The 13,114-nt window shown below is 41.5% G+C and overlaps 1 protein-coding gene across 1 annotated transcript; it reads right to left on the bottom strand.

Annotated features, from left to right (window-relative positions):
- Positions 1–423: 423 nt before the first annotated feature.
- lacc1 (laccase (multicopper oxidoreductase) domain containing 1) lies at positions 424–8,635 on the bottom strand. Its single transcript, XM_021597635.2, has 5 exons — positions 7,907–8,635; positions 5,374–5,552; positions 3,982–4,150; positions 3,649–3,874; positions 424–2,197 (listed from the first exon to the last, which is right to left on the bottom strand). The coding sequence occupies exons 1-5, from the start codon at positions 8,433–8,435 to the stop codon at positions 1,990–1,992; spliced, it is 1,311 nt and encodes a 436-aa protein (XP_021453310.2). The 5' UTR covers positions 8,436–8,635; the 3' UTR covers positions 424–1,989.
- Positions 8,636–13,114: the final 4,479 nt, after the last annotated feature.

Below are 13,114 nucleotides of genomic sequence, written 5' to 3'. Positions count from 1 at the left end.
CAAAGCTAATACTGCCCCCTAGCGCCCAATGTCTGCAACAACACTACCTATAATATCTATAATGCATTCCGTCCACTCTGTCTCCCCGCTCTCTCTGTCTCCCCACTCTCTTCCCTCTCTGTGTCTGTCTCCCCGCTCTCTCTGTCTGTCTCCCCACTCTCTTCCCTCTCTGTGTCTGTCTCCCCGCTCTCTCTGTCTGTCTCCCCACTCTCTTCCCTCTCTGTGTCTGTCTCCCCCCTCTCCCCTTCTCTGTGTGTCTCCCCGCTCTCTCTGTGTCCCCCCCCTCTCTGTCTGTCTCCCCACTCTCTTCCCTCTCTGTGTCTGTCTCCCCCCCTCTCTGTGTCTGTCTCCCCCCTCTCTGTCTGTCTCTCCCCTCTCTCTGTGTGGCTAGGTTATTATATTAGGACAGATTAAGCACAGCTGTTGGTCTTAATTAGTCAGGTTTAATTAAAGTAGCTGGTGTGGAACTTATACAATGCAGTGAAGATGTGTTTAACAGTAGCTTTAATAGACCATGGCCTCATAAAACACTAAAATACAAGATCATACAAGATAGAGATACTTTATATGCCTTGCTATGGAGGTTCTTTTAATATAACTTTCTATATTGGGTTTTCATTTATGTGCACCCCACATGGCCTATTCATACAGATGTGATTCCTGAGATCTTTCAAATAAAGAGATTGAGACAAAGATAAACAAACAATGCATTATCGTATTTGTGTGAGGATACAGTATTATTTTGGTGGCGCTATCGCCACCTTTTGATATATCAGATCTCCTGCTACTGTATTTCTGTGGAACCAAAATAATGGCACCAAAATAATTCTGTATCCTCACACAAACACAATAATGCATTGTGTATGAATAAGTGTTTGCATATGAAGTGAATATTCATGGGAAGATTAATCATATCTGGAGTGTACCGCTTTTATGTTGCATGCAACTTTACCACAGACAGATATGGCTAGATGTGCATTTAATATACAGTACCAGTCAAATGTTTGGACACACCTACTCATTCCAGGGTTTTTCTTTATTTGGACTATTTTCTACATTGTAGAATAACAGTGAAGACATCAAAACTATGAAAACATCAAAACATCATAACACATATGGAATCATGTAGTAACCAAAAAAGTATTAAACAAATCAAAATATGTTTTATGTAAGATTCTTCACAGTAGCCACCCTTTGCCTTGACGACAGCTTTAATCACACTTGGCATTCTCTCAACCGTCTTCATGAGGTAGTCACCTGGAATGCATTTCAATTAACAGGTATACCTGTTCATTTGTGGAATTTCTTTCCTTCTTAATACGTTTGAGCCAATCAGTTGTGTTGTGACAAGGTAGGGTGGTATATAGCAGACAGTATTTGGTAAAAGACCAAGTCTATATTATGTCAAGAACAGCTCAAATAAGCAAACAGAAAATACAATCCATAATGACTTTAAGACATCAAAGTCAGTCAATGTGGAAAATTTCAAGAACTTTTAAAGTTAAACCATTGTGTCTTTGTGAGACGCAGAGTAGGTGAACGGATGATCTCTGCATGTGTCTTTCCCACCGTGAAGTATGGACGAGGATGTGGGATGGTGTGGGGTGCTTTGATCGTGACACTGTCAGTGATTTATTTAGAATTTAAGGCACACTTAACCAGCATGGCTACCATAGCATTCGAGTGGCGCAGAGATACTCCATCCCATATGGTTTGCGCTTAGTGGGACTATCATTCCTCATGAAGCTGGTTGACAGAATGCCAAGAGTGTGTAAAGCTGTCATCAAGCCAAAGGGTCCCTACATTGAAGAATCTCAAATATAAATATATTAAACACTTTTTTGATTACTACATGATTTCATATGTGTGATTTCATAGGTTTGATGTCTTCACTTTTATTCTACAATGTAGAAAATAGTCAAAATAAAGAAAAACCCTGGAATGAGTAGGTGTTCTAAACCTTTTGACTGGTACTGTACATAAATTAATTCAGTGTTCTGAACTACTGAAACAGTCAGTAGTTCCTGTTTCGTCCATCCACAGGAAGCCAATCTGCGTTCCGAAGTTAAGCCCGTCCCTGACGTGGGAGAAGAAGGCCTCAGGGTGACAGGATGTGCACAGGGTCACGCTCGGCCTGTCAGTCACCGTGTCGTCATGGATACGCTCAGGCAGAACCCCTTCCCTCTGGAGAAGTATTCTGGAATGGAGAACGTGGAAGTTTAAAAACACAGGAAAAGAAGAGACCCTGATCTAAACAATGTAGATTATTCTACTTGAATTATTCCATGGTCAGCATGCCCCTAGGGTAAAATATGTGTTCAGAAGAAATAATGGCCCTTTAGTTGGACTCTCCATCAGTCTGCTGGTTAGATTGGTAATCCATTAACCTGATGGGACTAATGATCATTTCAATAGTATCACCCTACACAACCAGTATCCACTCACAGAGATCACTCCCAGGGCATGACCTTTGTCTTTGCAATCAGATGAGTGGCTGAGGGGAACTGACTCTATGGTAGTAGATCAGGGAGAGCGGTAACCTGGTAACACCCTATAGGAAATCAATCAGATGACTCTCCAGCCTAGCAGCACCTATCATAAAAACCACATCATAGTTTGACCTCATAGTGACCTCATTATTGACCCTGTGGAATTATTTCAACTGGGAGTCAAAGCTTTTATTATCATCAGTGATTTAAGGACATTACGTCAGAGAAAGAGTGGTAAGGCTCAAGCAACTGAATGTAGACGAAAGTCGAAAGCGAAGTCGGGTGAAGTGCAACTGCGACAGCCGGAAGTCTGATATTTATAGATTTTTGTAAATTATTTTTATTACCACTTTTTCTCTCCAATTTTGTGATATCCAATTGGTAGATACAGTCTTGTCCCATTGCTGCAACTCCCATACGGGAGGTCGAGAGCCATGCATCCCCCGAAACACGACCCTGCCAAGCCACACTGCTTCTTGACACACTGCTCACTTAACCCGGAAGCCAGCCGCACCAATGATGCTGGGCCAATTGTGCGTTGCCTTATGGGTCTCCCGGTCGCGGCCGGCTGTGACACAGCCCGGGATCGAACCCGGATATGTAGTGCCTTAGACCGCTGCACCCCTCGGGAGGCCCCGAAGTCAGATATTAATGTGGTTTTCCAACAGCAAGGCTCATATCAACATGGCAGTGTTGCCAATGTTTAGAAAGGTTTGTCTTTCTATGTCTCCAACCCCCATATCACACACTCACAAACTGGCATACTATATGTGTACAATGTACAATCAGTGACAGAGAGACTCAAATATCACATTAATTTGTATATATCCAGTGTATACACGAATCGCGACAAAGATGGTTCCTGTTTCAGTCATGTCTTTGATCACATTTGCGTGGGTAAAAGACTAATGATTGGTTGACAATAGAGCCTCCCACAATGCAAGCGATGGCTGCAGGAGGGAGCTGGTGTAGAGCAGCTGCAGAAACTTGCTCACAAGATGTTTGTAAAGTTCATGCAGTCGACATATAGACAGGCACAAGTCGGACAATTTTTATCCCCATAATGCAACACTTTGAAAGGCAGTGACCAACGATGTTTGAGAAAACGGACGCTTGAACGCGCTATTTGTCTATGTGTTGTATAGTTGGCCAAACCTACCTGGTGGCTAGTCGTATGTTGACATGAGGCCTGGTCTCAGCCATGTCAGGAACACAGTCAGGGTGGATAGAGTAGAAGTCTGCAGCCTGCTCTCTCTCCAGTGTAAAACAACAGGCCCCCACCGACGGCCCGATCACCACGGTGACGTCACACGCCCTGCTGCCGAATCCCATCACCATGGCGTTGACTGTAGCCATGGCAACACCCATCAGGGTTCCTTTCCATCCTGACAGAGGGAAACACAAAGGAACACTTTATAATGACGCACCAGCAGACATCTTTCTAAGGAATATTAATACTGTCTTGTACTTAAAGTGTATGTGTGTGTCTCACCAGCGTGAGCTACTCCGATGACCCTGGCCACGGGGTCAGTGAAGAGGAGGGGCATGCAATCAGCTCCTGGCGCAGCTATGACAACACCTCTCTGATTGGTTACGATGCCATCATAGTCGTGTGGCTCATCTTCCTTTCCCATCACCCATACGTCACTGCTGTGGTTCACCTGGCAGAAACAGCTATTCAGCATTAACCACTTAATGATGTCAGTGATGTTTTCTACAACCCACTGGAGTGAGTGTTACACGATGTACAGGACACGTGCACTACCTCCCTGTGCCATAACGGTCTAGACCTCAATCAATCAAATGTATTTAATAAAGCCCTTTTTACATCAACAGTTGTCACAAAGTGCTTTACAGATACCTAGCTTAAAACCCCAAAGAGCACGCAATGCAGAAACACTCCCTAAAAGGCAGGAACCTAAGAAAAAACCTAGAGGAACCAGTTTAAGAGGCGCGGCCTGTCAGAGTGCAAATTATGGGGGGCCATGAATGAGACATGAATGCCCCTAAATGCAACAAAGTCAACTTTGGGGGGTCTATAATTAATTCTAATTGAACCATTCTCCTATTTATTTAAAATGCTTTTTTTTCTTCTACAGTGGTAAATATTAAAGGAGAATTTTTCTATGTCTGAAGTAAATCTAAATGTTTAATGTAAATGGCCTGTTATAGAAGGGTCCAAACCAACGTTTCCTCTCATTTTTGTTGATTGTCAGCTCATTTCAGGTCTGCTGAGTGCAAACTTGAACGTTGTGAAAATTCTGTAAAACTTCCGGTGCGTGTTTACCGTGAACACAGGCTGTACCCGCTTTAAGTTAAAACTAACAGTGGTCAAGTAGGCTAGTGTGGCTATTTGATCATAATGTAGGCCTACCAGAGTGGCCTACCATCAAAAACTATGGAGAAAATGCATCCTTGTTGTTTATGAGAAACTTACCCCAGCCGCGATTCACTTCCTCATTGCTTGTTGTTCAGTATCAGAGCACGCAAAATACATGAACAAAATCTAAAAAATACCCAAATATGTATTTTTAGAAACGGACACACTCTCAGTATAGTGATGCAGGTCTTTAGACGTTGTACACATGAAATTGTGTCATTCTGAACTTTATCCGCAACGTTACATTCCCTTGTGTGCAACTCGAGACGTTTACTATAGAGACACGCTCCGCCTGGACCGCTGTGTGGCGGAAACTTGACCAAAAGGGATTATAACTCTGGAGATAAAGCGTCTGCACACACATGAAGTCCCGTGAAAAAAACAAGAGAATGTCACATTATAATTCACACTCTGTAGCCAGTCTTCTTCTGGTTGACCTCTTGAGGCCATGTTACACTTACATCCAGGGAGGCTACATTAATGCTATTTGCTGTGCTGTGATACCTTGACCAGGTGCAGGCGTCGGGGGTAGAACCCAGCCTTCTGGGCTAGTCGGCGGATGTTCTCGGCTACGAGGGTCATGGGGTCTCTGCGTCTGGAGCTACTGAACAGGTTGAGAGAGGAGAGGGTGGAGATGGAGGAAATACCTCCTGTACGTGTGGTGAATCCATGGGAGAAACAGTCTACACACACAGAGAGAGAGAGACAGAGTGGGGAGAGAGCGAGAAAGAGAGAATGCAAGTATTTCCTGTGACTGTGCCTCAAAACCAAATGTTTACCTGGCCCACCACTCCACCTTGAAATTGAACAGCCTTGAACAGCCTGGTTTGACCAGGTCCACCTAAATCAGCTCAATGTAATTGAAGAATCCAAACAATCTAACCACTTCTGGGAAAATTGGAAAACTCTAAACAAACAACACAGAGTTATCTATTTAAAACGGAGATGTATGGATAAACCTCTTCTCCAATCTTTTTGTCTCTATAAAAAACAGCAAAACATATACATGATCAAATACAAACCTTAGAATCAACTATTAAAGTCTTCCAGAACCCACTGGATTCTCCAATTACATTGAATGAACTACAGGTCAAATGACAAACCCTCCAACCCAAAAAGACCTGTGGTGTTGATGGTATCCTCAATGAAGTGATAAAATATACAGACCACAAATTCCAAATGGCTATACTTAAACTCTTTAACATCATCCTTGGCTCTGGCATCTTCCCCAATATTTAGAACCAAGGACTATTCACCCCAATCCACAAAAGTTGAGACAAATTTGACCTCAATAACTACCGTGGGAGCAACCTTGTGGAAATCCTCTGCATTATCATTAACAGCAGACTAGTGCATTTCCTCAGTGAAAGCAATGTACTAAGCAAATGTCAAATTGGATTCTTACCAAATTACCATACGACAGACCACGTATTCACCCTGCACACCCTAATTGACAAACAAACAAACCAAAACAGAGGCAAAGTCTTCTCATGCTTTGTTGATTTCAAAAAAGCTTTTGACTCAATTTGGCATGAGGGTCTGCTATACAAATTGATGGAAAGTGGTGTTGGGGGGGAAACATATGACATTATGAAATCCATGTACACAAACAAAATTGGCAAACCACACACACATTTCTTTCCACGGGGCCGTGGGGTGAGACAGGGATGCAGCTTAAGCCCCACCCTCTTCAACATATATATAAAATAATTGGCAAGGGCACTAGAACAGGTTCCAGCACCCGGCCTCACCCTACTAGAATCTGAAGTCAAATGTCACTGTTTGCTGATGATCTGGTGCTTCTGTCCCCAACCAAGGAGGGCCTACAAGCAGCACCTAGATCTTCTGCACAGATTCTGTCAGACTTGGGCCCTGAACGTCAATGTCAGAAAGACAAAAATAATAGTGTTCCAAAAAGGGTCCAGTCACCAGGACCACAAATACAAATTCCATCTAGACACCGTTGCCCTAGAGCACACAAAAAAACTACACATACCTCGGCCTAAACATCAGCGCTACAGGTAACTTCCACAAAGCTGTGAACGAGCCTAGAGATAAGGCAAGAAGGGCCTTCTATGCCATCAAAAGGAACATAAAATTTGACATACCAATGAGGATCTGGCTAAAAATACTTGAATCAATATTATTGCCCTTTATGGTTGTGAGGTCTGGGGTTCGCTCACTAACCGAGAATTCACAAAATGTGACAAACACCAAATTGAGACTCTTCATGCAGAATAATTCACAAAATGGTCATGTTAATCCCAACCAAATCATGAGAAAACAAAAAAGATAATTACTTGACACATAGGAAATAATTAACAAACAAAAACATAGCAAACTACAATGCTATTTGGCTCTAAACAGAGAGTACACAGTGGCAGAATACCTGACCACTGTGACTGACCCAAAATTAAGGATAGCTTTGACTATGTACAGACTCAGTGAGCATAGCCTTGCTAATGAGAAAGGCTGCCGTAAGCAGACCTGGCTCTCAAGAGAAGACAGGCTATGTGCACACTGCCCACAAAATGAGGTGGAAACTGAGCTGCACTTCCTAACCTCGTGCCAAATGTATGACCATATTAGAGACACATATTACACAGATCCACAAAGAATTAGAAAACAAAACCAATTTTGATTAACTCCCATATCTATTGGGTGAAATACCACAACCCATTTTTATGTTGATTTATTTTCCCTTTTGTACTTTAACTATTTGCACATAATATGACATTTGTCATGTCTTTATTGTTTTGGAACTTCTGTGAGTTAATGTTTACTGTCACTTTTGATAGTTTATTTCACTTGTGTTTATTATCTAGTTCACTTGCTTTGGCAATGTTAACATGTTTCCTATGCCAATAAAGTCCTTACATTGAATTAAGAGAGAAGAGAGGTGCATGGAGGGAGGGGACAGGGGTTGAAGAGGAAAGAAGGGAGGGAGGGACTGTTCACTGGTTGCTGAATGATAGTCTTCAGATAATTCCGCATAATATTACACTACAGTAATAGATACTGTATTACACACACCTACCTGAAATGAAAGTGGACCTCAGTATGGTGACGTCTCCTTTAGCTGGTAACTGCTGCAGAAAGCTTCTGACCTCCTCTCTGACCTCACTGACAGGTGGAGCTAAAGGTGAGTCGCATTGCACATGACCAGGGCACGGGAGGTCATTGGATGTGATGTACTCAAATGTATACACCTCCGTGAAAAGTTGCTCAATGTATGCTTCAAACATCGGTCTCCTTTTTTTTGAGGTGAAGACCCGAACCGTTCGTAAGTCCAGTTGGTCCACGGCTAGTTTGAAACGGTACCAAGACTCCGTAACAGTGGTGTAGTCCAATACGTGGACGTTTGTCTTCTGACTGAAAAACGTTTCCAGCAAATACATCTTGTTCTCGCCGTTTGCATTACAACGTTGACCGTGTGGTCCGAATAGTAGATATATCTGAAAGCCGACATCGCTCCTACCTGTGACGCTTTTTACTTGCCTCTCCACGCACGAGCTGTGCTGTGGACACCGACAGTGAATTAGATCTATAATGAAGACTTCTGACATGTTGTCAAGTAAATGCAATAATGATATCCAATAAACGGAAATAACTTAACTAATAGTTAAAAGCTTCTCTACAAGTGTGTTATCAATGATGCATTTCAAAGAGGCGATGGGCCTTTTTACTCAAAGAGGAACACATTTTCATGCGTCAACACGCCGCTTTCAGAAACTCCAGGGAGTTTGAACTTCCTCCTTGAATAGCACTGTTCCCGCCCTCCGGGGTTGTCACTAGTTACCACCGCCACAAAGTCAAAATGGTCTCTATCGTACAAATTCATCAAAACAAAAATGAGCTTTTTTGTCTTCATTTAAGGTCAGGGTCAGGCATAATGTTAGCAGTGTGGTTAGGGTTAGGTTTCAAATCATATTTTAAGAAGATAAATTGTAGAAATAGGCGGGGGTTTAGCCATAAGTATGACTTTGTAGCTGTGGTAACTAGTGACGTCCGCCCTCCCCGGAAATTCCTGCGCGGGGTTTTTGCGACGGACTGTACACCGGTAAACAGCGGTAACCCAATATAATCTTTGACCTTTCTGACTGTTCCTCTTCAATCCCTTTTATTGTTTTGGAGACACATAACTTCCTCATAGCCATACCATTCATACTGTATCAATAATGTTTGGCCATGTTTGTGCTGGTCTGGTTTAGATGAAGAGGATGTAGAATACTGTAAATACAAACAAGACAACAGACAAGTACAGAAGGTGTGCTCAAGGGTGTGCTGTGTCAGGTGATTATGACTCAGCTCATCTATCTTCTCCAGGTCTCAATTGCAAGATGTCGAATTTAATCGAAAGGTAGTGTACAGTGTGCTATGGAAAGTCTACACACCCATATCATTTCTTCACATTTTATTGTGTTACAAAGTGGGATTGATTTTTTAGATTTTTTTCCAACAATTTACACAAAATACGCAAAGTGTAAGAGAAAGTATTTAAAAAAATGGTATTCATTAAAAATTAAACACTAATATACATCAATTAGATTAGTATCCAACCCCTGAATCAATACATGTTAAAAACTCCTTTGGCTGTCATTACAGCTGTGAGTCTTCTTGGGTAAGTTTCATAAGACACTTGCATTGTGCAATATTTGCCCATTATTCTTTTCAAAATTCTTCCAGCTCTGTCAAGGTGTTGGGGATCATGGCTAGACAGCAATTTTCAAGTCTTGCAATAGATTTTCAAGCAGATTTAAGTAAAAACTGTAACTTGGCTACGTAGTAACGTAGGAACATTCACTGTGTAGATTTGGCTTTGTGTTCTAGGTTAAAAAGATGCTAGAAGATTAATTCCTCTCCCAGTGTCTGTTGTAAGCAGGCTGAAACAGGTTTCCCTCTAGGATTTTGCCTGTGCTTATGTCTATCCTCTTTCTTTTCATCCTGAATAACTACCCAGCCTTTGCCGATGTCAAGCATACCCATACCATGATGCAGCCACCACGTGCTTAAAAATAATGAGGCAGTTACTCAGTGATGTGTTTAGTGTTTCTTTTTTGAATTTCTTTAGTACCTTTAGTACCTTCATGTCATTCTGTATATTTCTATTCTTCTTTTCATTCTTTCATTTAGGCCATTATTGTGGAGCCACTACAATGTTGTTGATCCATCCTCAGATTTCTACCATCACAGCCATTGAACTAGCTGTTTTAAAATCAATTCATTGTGACATCCCTAAGTAGTTTCTACTTATCCTGCAGCTCAGTGCAGAAGGATTATGGCATCTTTGATTTGTCTGGATGGTTTAATACATCCAATCATCCATAACCTAATTATTAACTTGACCATGCTTAAAGATAATATTCAACATCTGATTTGTTATTGTTATCCATCTGCCAATCGCTGCCCTTCTTTATGAGGCTTTCGAAAACCTCCCTGGTCTTTGTAGTTGAACCTGTGCTTGATTGAGGGACCTTACAGATGTTGTATGTATGGGGACATAGGTAGATAATTAAAAAATAATGCCAACCCCTATTATTTAGAGTCCATATAACTTATTATGAAGATGTATTTTAAAGAACTGATTGGGCCTTTGCTTGACACCAAAAAACACCCCATAATATCTGGCCCTCTGCCCTCCTTAAATTAAATCTCCCAGCAGGGACTGGGAGACGAGTCAGGTTCGAGGCAAAGATGAACGGAGCAAAGTACAGGGAGATCCTTGATGAAAACCTACTCCAGGACCTCAGACTGGGGCGATGGTTCACCTTCCAACAGGACAATGACCCTAGGCACACAGCCAAGACAATGCAGGAGTGGTTTCGGGACAAGTATCTAAATGTACTTGAGTGGCCCAGCCAGAGCCCGGACTTGAACCCGATTGAACATCTCTAGAGAGACCTGAAAATAGCGGTACAGCAACGCTCCCCATCCAACCGGACAGAGCTTGAGCGGATCTGCGGAGAAGAATGGGGGAAACTCCCCAAATACAGGTGTGCCAAGCTTGTAGCGTCATACCTAAGAATAATCGATGCTGTAATCGCTGCCAAAGGTGCTTCAACAAAGTACTGAGTAAAGGCTCTGAATACTTACGTAAGTGGGAGATTTTATAAATTAGCAAAAATGTCTAAAAACCTATTTTTGCTTTGTCATTGTGGGGGATTTTTGTTAGATTGAGGGGGAAAAAAACAATTGAATCCATTTTAGAATAAGGCTGTAACGTAACAAAATGTGGAAAAAATCTAGAGGTTTGAATACTTTCCGAAGGCACTGTATGTGATATCAACAGAGTGGTATAGTTTTTGGGTGATTTAAATATTGACTGGCTTTCATAACGCTGCCCACTCAAGAAAAAGCTTCAAACTGTAACCAGTGCCTGCAACCTGGTTCAGGTTATTAGTCAACCTACCAGTGTAGTTACAAACAGCACAGGAATGGAATCATGTTGATCACATCTTTATTAATGCTGCAGAAATGTGCTTTAATGCAGTATCCAATTCCATTGGTTGTAGCGATCACAATATAGAACACATATCTAGGAATACTAAAGTTCTAAAGGCTGGGCCTAGTATAGTGTATAAGAGGTCATACAATACGTTTTGTAGTGATTCATATGTTGTTGATGTAAAGAATGTTTTTTGGTCGGGGGTGTGTAATGAGGAGCAACCAGACACTGCACTTAACACATCCCTGTGGATTGATGAGGAATGGAAAAAATGGTATGGTGGAGAGGGATGAGGCAAAAGGAATTGAAAATAAGTCACATAAATCATGTGATTAAACTGGATGAAAGAAGAAGAAACTATACTGTGAAACAAACATAAATGATATAAAGAATAGTAGTAAGAAGCTTTAGAGCATCTTAAATGAAATTCTGGGCATAAAGGCAAACTCAGCTCAGTCATTAATTGAATCAGATGGCTCATTCATTATGAACACCCACTGATATTGGCAATTACTTTAAGGATTTTTTCATTGGCAAGATTAGCAAATTTAGGCATGAAATACCAGTAACAAACGCTGACACCACACATCCAAGTATAACTGATCAAATTATGAAAGACAAGCATTGTAATTTTGAATTCCGTGAAGTGAGTGTGGAAGAGGTGGAAAAAATATTGTTGTCTTTCAACAATGACAAGCCACTGGGGTCTGACTACTTTGATGGGAAATTACTGAGTATAATAGGGGATGATATTGCCCCTCTTATTTGCCATATCTTCAATGGAAAATAAGAAAGTGTGTGCCCTAAGGCCTGGAAGGAAGAAAAAGTAGCCAACCAATCAGCCTGTTACCAACCCTTAGTAAATCTTTGGGAAAAATGGTGTTTGACCAGCTACAATGCTATTTTACTGTAAACAAATTGACAACAGACGTTCAGCACACTTATAGGGAAGGACATTTAACAAGCATGGCAGTTGACTTCAGTTCAGCTTTTGACATTATCGAGCATAGCCTGCTGATGGAAAAACGTATGTATTAGGGCTTACACCCACTGCTATATTGTGGATAAAGAGTTACCCGTCTATCAGAACAGAGGGTGTTATTTAATGGAAGCCTCTCCAACATAATCCAGGTAGAATCAGGAATTCCCCAGGCAGTTGTCTAGGCCCCTTACATTTTTTAAATATTTACTAATGACATGCCACTGGCGTTGACTAAAGACACTGTGTCTATGTATGTGGCTGATTCAACACTATACACGTCAGCTACTACAGCGAGTGAAATCACTGTGACACTTAACAAAGAGCTGCAGTTGATTTCAGAATGTGTGGCAAGGAATAAGTTAGTCCTAAATATTTAAAAAACTAAAAGCATTGTATTTCGGACAAATCATCCACTAAACCCTAAAACTCAACTAAAACTTTTAATAAATAATGTGGAAATTGAGCAAGTTGAGGTGACTGAACTGCTTGGAATAACTCTGGATTGTAAACTGTCATGGTCAAAACATGTTGATACAACAGTAGCTAAGATGGGGAGAAGTCTGTCCATAATAAAGCACTGCTCTGCCTTCTTAACAACACTATCAACAAGGCAGGTCCTACAGGCCCTAGTTTTGTCAGACCTGGACTACTGTTCAGTCGTGTGGTCAAGTGCCACAAAGAGGGACATCGGAAAATTACAATTGGCTTATAACAGGGCAGCATGGCTGGCCCTTAAATGTACATGGAGAGCTAACATTAATACTATTCATGTAAATCTCTCATTGCTCAAAGTGGTGGAGAGATTGACTTCATCACTA

The sequence above is a fragment of the Oncorhynchus mykiss genome, chromosome 3 (genome assembly GCF_013265735.2).
Source record: "Oncorhynchus mykiss isolate Arlee chromosome 3, USDA_OmykA_1.1, whole genome shotgun sequence".
NCBI lineage: Eukaryota > Metazoa > Chordata > Actinopteri > Salmoniformes > Salmonidae > Oncorhynchus > Oncorhynchus mykiss.
The sequence above is the reverse complement of the archived record's forward strand: the minus strand, read 5'-3'. Positions and strand labels throughout refer to the sequence as shown.

What these genes read in the sequence shown, in the direction of transcription:
- lacc1 (XM_021597635.2), bottom strand. Translation starts at nt 8,435, where the DNA reads ATGTCAGAAGTCTTCATTATAGATCTAATTCACTGTCGGTGTCCACAG. An exon ending in CATCGGAGTAGCTCACGCTG is followed by an intron (nt 3,875 to 3,981) that starts GTGAGACACACA and finishes TCCCTCTGTCAG; the next exon opens with GATGGAAAGGAACCCTGATG. An exon ending in AACATACGACTAGCCACCAG is followed by an intron (nt 2,198 to 3,648) that starts GTAGGTTTGGCC and finishes TCTCCATTCCAG; the next exon opens with AATACTTCTCCAGAGGGAAG.